Source organism: Oncorhynchus masou, chromosome 33, assembly GCF_036934945.1.
Source record: "Oncorhynchus masou masou isolate Uvic2021 chromosome 33, UVic_Omas_1.1, whole genome shotgun sequence".
NCBI lineage: Eukaryota > Metazoa > Chordata > Actinopteri > Salmoniformes > Salmonidae > Oncorhynchus > Oncorhynchus masou.
The window spans coordinates 32,968,784-32,974,920 of record NC_088244.1 but is presented as its reverse complement, the minus strand read 5'-3'; the positions used below and the strand labels follow the sequence as shown (position 1 = coordinate 32,974,920).

Sequence of the window (6,137 nt, the reverse complement as noted above, 5' to 3'; positions counted from 1 at the left end):
ATTCAATGCAATGTGTGTTTCTGATTTGAATCCTAGATGTGGAAACAGTGAGAAGTGCTCTGGATTCAATGCCAAATATAAAAGGGCCACCTTTTTATTGAATTGCTGACATGGTTATACAGTATTATAAAAAGATTTAATTGGATCTTGAAACTTCATTCTTCTATTCCGGCCTGTGTGGTTCAATCATTCTGAAATAGGATTAAGACTCGCATTGAAATTAATCAATGTTCATATAAAAACGGTAGAAAACAAGTTGCACAGTACATTTTAGGAAGGGAAAAAAATCCTCAGGTTCATATTTAAGCAAGCAAAATCAGTGTAGGGTCATTCTCTTAGTCATCTGGTCCTGCAAGGCTGATTTCCACGTGTTGTTCACACTAACCATCAAACTGTGTCGTTCAGTTGGTAGAGCATGGCGCTTGCAACGCCAGAGTTGTGGGTTCGACTCTCACGTGGGACAAGAAATGTATCCACTCAATACTGTAAGTCACTCTGGATAAGAGCGTCTGCTAAGTGTAAAATCTTGTCTTAGAGGATGCGTTTTACCCAATAATTGGGCAAAAGATCAGAATTGGGCAGCCGGTGTAAACGTATCCAGAGTGCTTTAAAGCGAAGCTGGTACTTGATGTCATCTTAAATCATGTTTTTCAGGCCTTTAGTAGTAATGCAAATTACCTCCTGGACCAAAGTCTACTCTGATAAGAAGTCATTTGGTATTGGCCAATTGCACTTCAGTTGAAAGAGTAACCAATCCAGTGGTTTAGAATCTGATCCACTCATATCCTTCATTGAATTAGACGTCACCCAGGTTGAAGGCAATATGGTCCTCAAACAGAGCGATACACAGCATGATTGCGCCCCCTGCCAACAAGCCCAGGTTCTGTAGCAGGAAGCGAGTCCAGGGACCCATCGGGCCAGGATCACCATGAAGCATCTCAGGCAACTATTGAGCAAGAGCATAAAATATGACAAATGCAGCATTTTTAAACTGACCAAATTAATACACACAGTTGTCTGTAAAATGCCTTTTCACACTAAGCCGAGCTGGCCTGGTGATGCAGCCACTATAGTTGCTGGAACCATGCTAGAAAGGACGATGTGAAAAGGAAATATCCAACCCAGCACAGAACTCCTTCCACCTTAGTGACTCACCATGTCAGCGAGGGCCACATAGAGGAAGACCCCAGCGGTGAGGGTGAGGATCCAGGGGGAAATGTGGGCTGACTGGTGGCCCAGGACAGAGCCAATTAGCAAGCCTACAAAACCCAGTAGGGCTGATACAGCACTGAAGATAACCAGTCTACGAACAGGCCACCCTGCTCCCATCAGCACTGCCAGGTCACCTGCAAAGATAAACACAATGCATCAATTTGATAGTCTCATACTCATTACAAACATCTACCTGAAACGTTATAGTACCAGGCTTAAACTTTAGAAGGGCATGTCGATGTGCAATGCTTGTATGTGTTGCACCCATCTCTGTTTTTACATGCACCTCACAAAAAGGTGATGTTCATGTTTACCTACCTAGCTCGTGAGGAAGCTCATGGCAGAACACAGCTATGGTGGTGCTGAGACCTCCAGCCAGACTCTGAGAGAATGCAGCACCAATGGCCAGTCCATCAGTAAGGTTGTGTACCCCATCTCCCATAACCACCATCCACACCAAGCTTCCCATCCCAACCTGCTCCTGGCCAGGTGGGCTGTGTGAATGACCATGACTATGCTGCTCAGTGGAATGTGTCTGCTCAAGAACAGTGGGGCCTGAAGAACGGGAGGGATGAGAAAGATGTTTTACAATGCAACGGTTCAACTCTGCCAATACGGACATAAATGCTCTCAAGTTACAGAAGTATTACATTCCAACTCACTCTGCAGAGCAGTAAGCTCCCTCTCTGGGTCAGGATTTAGAGTGGTGTTCTGCTGCTTCCGCTTCCTCTTAACTTTCTGATGACAAAAACAAACAATTTAAACATTCCATGTGAAATCTCAACTGCATACACCTCGCGTCCTCTCTCCTCAAAACCCATTGGAGGAGATGGTCTGAGGGGCGGGACCTCGGGCTTTCTCATCCAATGGATTGAGGACGCAAGGAGTAGGCAATTGAGAATCTGCCAATGACTACTATGCACAGTGTATCATAAAAACAGTGGCACAACTTCAAACTCTTCCCGTTATTCTCTAAATCCAGCTAACCTTATAATGGGTCCTCAGTCCTAGAAGGCTCTCGAAGATGAAGAGGAGGTAGCACCCTCCCAGCACACAAAGGCCCTTCAGTATGGAGTCCTGTTCTTCAGAGTGGCTTGAGAGTGGCCCAGTCTTAGTCTGCAGGACACAGATAAAACAAGACATGGTTTTCATTCAGCACATTTCATTTTAAACTTATATTTACTACTAGATTTGACAACTTAACCCTCCATGACTAAACAGAGACAGTAGCACTGGTATGTATGTAGTGTTTGACAGTTTGGTAGGGTGTTTACGTGAGGCAGGAGATGCAGCAGGGCATCTCCACACAGCGTCCCCACAGCCAAGGCTGTCATTGGACAGAGGAAGGAGCGTAAGCGGGCAGGGGGCAGAAGGGGAACCAGGCTCAAAGACAGCAGAGACGGCAGGCTGATCACAGCCAGAGCTAAGGAGCTCCATCCCAAAGCTGCGAAAAAAATTATATTATATTAATTTTGATGTTGTATTTATTCATTCTGCTTAAACAATAAGGTATTGTAGTTTCCAGGGTTATGTTAAGTCTTAGTGTATCCTAAATGTTAAGTTATGCTCCAAGTTGTAAAAGGCTATATTACTTTTTAAAACATCCCATATCAATAAAATCATTCCCTCATAGTTGGTATCTAGTTTCATAAATGCACCTTTGAGGAAAGTCACACTCCTTTCTGACTCCGCCCCATCAGTCTCTGGGTGGCGTAGACAAACACCACTTTCAATCTGGTACAGCAGGGCTGGGCACAGGAGGGTGAAGTGGGCAGGAGTGATGTGGGGTGCCTTTCCCAGACCGAAATTCCACAAGAGCTGAGTAACGTTCAGACACTGAAAAGGAAAGGGTTAAAAGTATTCAATGTCCACAGAAACTGTTTATGTAAGGGGATTGTTTTGATAGCTGATTTTCTCATTAACTCCCTTTAAATAACCATATCAAATAAACTGAGGAGGATAACGTTTAGCCAAGAACAGTAAGCAGAATTTAGTTGTGAACTTTGTGCGTTTGGCACAAAACATTAACCAGATCAATTGTCTTTTATTGACTACTCACATTCCCGTGAAGATGCCTCTGAGTGGGGTGATTTGACACGAGGGAGTTAAACATTCCTTGGACAGGAATAGAGTGTGCAATTGGGGATGACCACGGAAGGACCTCTTCCTTAATCCCATGATCAGAGGATAATGTGGTGCCCTCTTTATACCTAGATCCAGCAGACCCCGATATCCCAGGCTGTGGGGTTCTTTCAGAGGGGGTTGAGAAGAAGAAGCAGCACAGTTTATTCAGGTGTCATTGCGTAACAAACTACTCATAACCGGATGAGCGCAAATGCTAAACTTCCGTACTTCAAAAGTGGCTCGATATCTCTAACAATCATGGGATCAAATCAGTTGTAATATCAGTTTCTCACCTGGCTGTGTTTGCAGAGGGGGGTGGTTGAATAGGCCTACTGGGACTGGGGGTGTCGGTTTCCTGATCGTCATGGTCATGAGATTGTGTTTGAGGAGGGTGAGGTTGTGTCAGAGTGTTATGGTTGTGCCTCGACCCTTGGTGGCTGATCTCCAACACACTGACCTGCCCTAGTCCCAGGCTGCCCAGTAACTTCTGCAGGCCCTTATAGGTCAGGGTCCCATTGTCTCCATACTGATGGAAAAGACGCTGCAAGTAGAAGACCTGGAAAAAAAAGACAGGTATTTTACAAGATTAAATGGACAGCTGAACGGATCAGAAAGAGCAATAATCATCCGTGGTAAAATACTGGCATTGTTAAACTATTAGAGTAGGCCATTTTATATTTTTAACAACGCACAAAATAGATTTAGTGTTGTTGACAGCAGTGTCTCAAAGGTTAACTTGTGACCATATCAACTCTAAATTACGTAGTACTGATCTATTGAGGCCAAATGCAGATATTTCAGAGGCCTGGAGACAATACAAACTGGTATAGCCTGTCTTCCACAATAGTCTCACCTGCTCTTCAAAAGCCTCATCTAAATGTTCAGATGTCGATCCCTCTTGTCCGCTACCATTTGATATCCTGTTTGTCATATTCCATGGTGTTTTCATTGTGCCACTGAGAGAAAGTCGCGCCCCTGCCCCAAACTCCAGCAGAGGCAGACAGAAAAATAGTCCCACGGCGAGCGTCAGTAGAGGTGACATCCTATAAATTAACTGCAAAAAGGAATATGAAGAGGCGAGTTAATTAAAATCAGGTACCGTGAAATGTCTCTAACTCCTTAATGAACGTTGTCAGTTTGTTCCTCATTTAGTCCGCAAAATAGAAACTGGTACAGTTGCTGAATGCCAAACATTTTACAGGTCAGCGAACCTACAGAACCTGAAATTTCTTAGGGGGCCTTACAGGCAACTCACGTGGGTTGTTCGTTGTTGCTTTCACCAGTCTCGAAATACATATTCTCTTGTCCTGCTGCTTAGAGGATTGAAGAGTCTGGTTGTAGGGGGTGAGTCTTATTTTTTTTGGAGTTAATATTATAACGACTCGTTCATTTTACAGCCGAGTCATGAAACAGATAAGGCCGCAAAGCATTGATAACAGCAATTGACCTACCTTCTCCAATGAAGCAGGATGAATTGCCCAAGCCAAGGCTCGTGAGAAATGTTCATAACCTCAGTATATTAATGTCCTGGCTAGAACAGAGTGGCGTTAAAGAAAACGGCGTCTTTTTATAGCCACTAACGGAGGCTAACTGCCATGTCTCGTTGGCCAAAGCATATGGATGTTTTATTAACGCCGACGGTCTGTGTTCAACACAGGTTTAGGAGCTCATATACGTTTTGTTCTATGAGATAATCATCATCAGCCGTCACTTTTTGTCAATGATGAAGTATTTATGTACTCAAAACAAGAACATAAAGGCTTCATAATTCATAAAGGTCATGTTAAGTGACTGATTATCTCAGAACAAAACGTATAAGATCTCCTGTGCATGTTAACCTCAGACCTTAACCACACTGCTAACCTTATGCCTAACCATAACCTTAAAATTAAGACCAATGATCCAGAGGTAGAAAATACAAACAAAAATCAGAAACAAGTTATACTCTTGGTTGTTCAGCCAGTTCACTTACCTTTACCTCCTCCCTATAGGCTGACTTATCATTGTTGTTTATCAGGCCTACAACCATGGTATTGTCAGCTAACTTGATGATGGAGTTGGTGTTGTGTAACGCCACACAGTCATGGGCGAACAGGGAGTACATCAGAGGACTGAGGACACACCCCTGGGGGCCCCTGTGTTAAGAGTCGGTGTGGAGGTGGTGTTGTTGGATCCAGTTGCAGAGGGAGGTATACAGACGCAGGGCTCTGAGCTTGTAGGGAACAATAGTGTTGAATGCTGAACTGTAGTCAATGAACACTATTCTCACATAGGTGTTCCTCTTGTCCAGAAGTGTTGCGGTCATGTGAATAGCGATGGAAATGGCATCTTACGTGGATCTATTGGAGTGGTAGGCAAATTTGAGTGGGTCCAGTGTGCTCTTATGCTGGCCTTTATGTGGGTCATGACCAGCATCTCAAAGACCTTCATGATGAACGGTGTAAGTGTGATGGGGCTGTCGTCATGAAGTGCTTCAAGAGGCTGGACATGTCCCAGAGGGCCAGACGGTGGTAGGCCTGATCACCGACGACGATGAGACAGCCTATAGGGAGGAGGTCAGAGACCTAGCAGGGGGTGCCAAGACAACAACCTCTTCCTCAACGTCAGCAAAACAAAGGAGCTGATCGTGGACTACAGGAAACGGAGAGCCCGAGCACGCCCCCATTCATATCGGTTGAGAGCTTTAAGTTCCTCAGTGTCCACATCACTAAGGATCTATCATGGCCCAAACACACCAACAAAGTTGTGAAGAGGGCTGGACAACACCGCTAACCCCTTAGGAGGCTGAAAAGATTTAGCAT

General features: G+C 44.5%; 1 protein-coding gene across 2 annotated transcripts; it reads right to left on the bottom strand.

Annotated features, from left to right (window-relative positions):
* Positions 1-64: 64 nt before the first annotated feature.
* Positions 65-4,701, bottom strand: LOC135528328 (zinc transporter ZIP5-like). Of its 2 annotated transcripts, none has more exons than XM_064957327.1 (11): positions 4,592-4,701; positions 4,190-4,390; positions 3,630-3,892; positions 3,272-3,461; positions 2,871-3,048; positions 2,487-2,656; positions 2,200-2,328; positions 1,875-1,950; positions 1,531-1,767; positions 1,156-1,346; positions 65-946 (listed from the first exon to the last, which is right to left on the bottom strand). In XM_064957327.1, the coding sequence occupies exons 2-11, from the start codon at positions 4,376-4,378 to the stop codon at positions 797-799; spliced, it is 1,773 nt and encodes a 590-aa protein (XP_064813399.1). In that variant the 5' UTR covers positions 4,379-4,390; positions 4,592-4,701; the 3' UTR covers positions 65-796. The 2 variants fall into 2 exon arrangements, with proteins under 2 accessions (XP_064813399.1, XP_064813400.1); XM_064957328.1 differs by having other exon boundaries at positions 4,581-4,699.
* Positions 4,702-6,137: the final 1,436 nt, after the last annotated feature.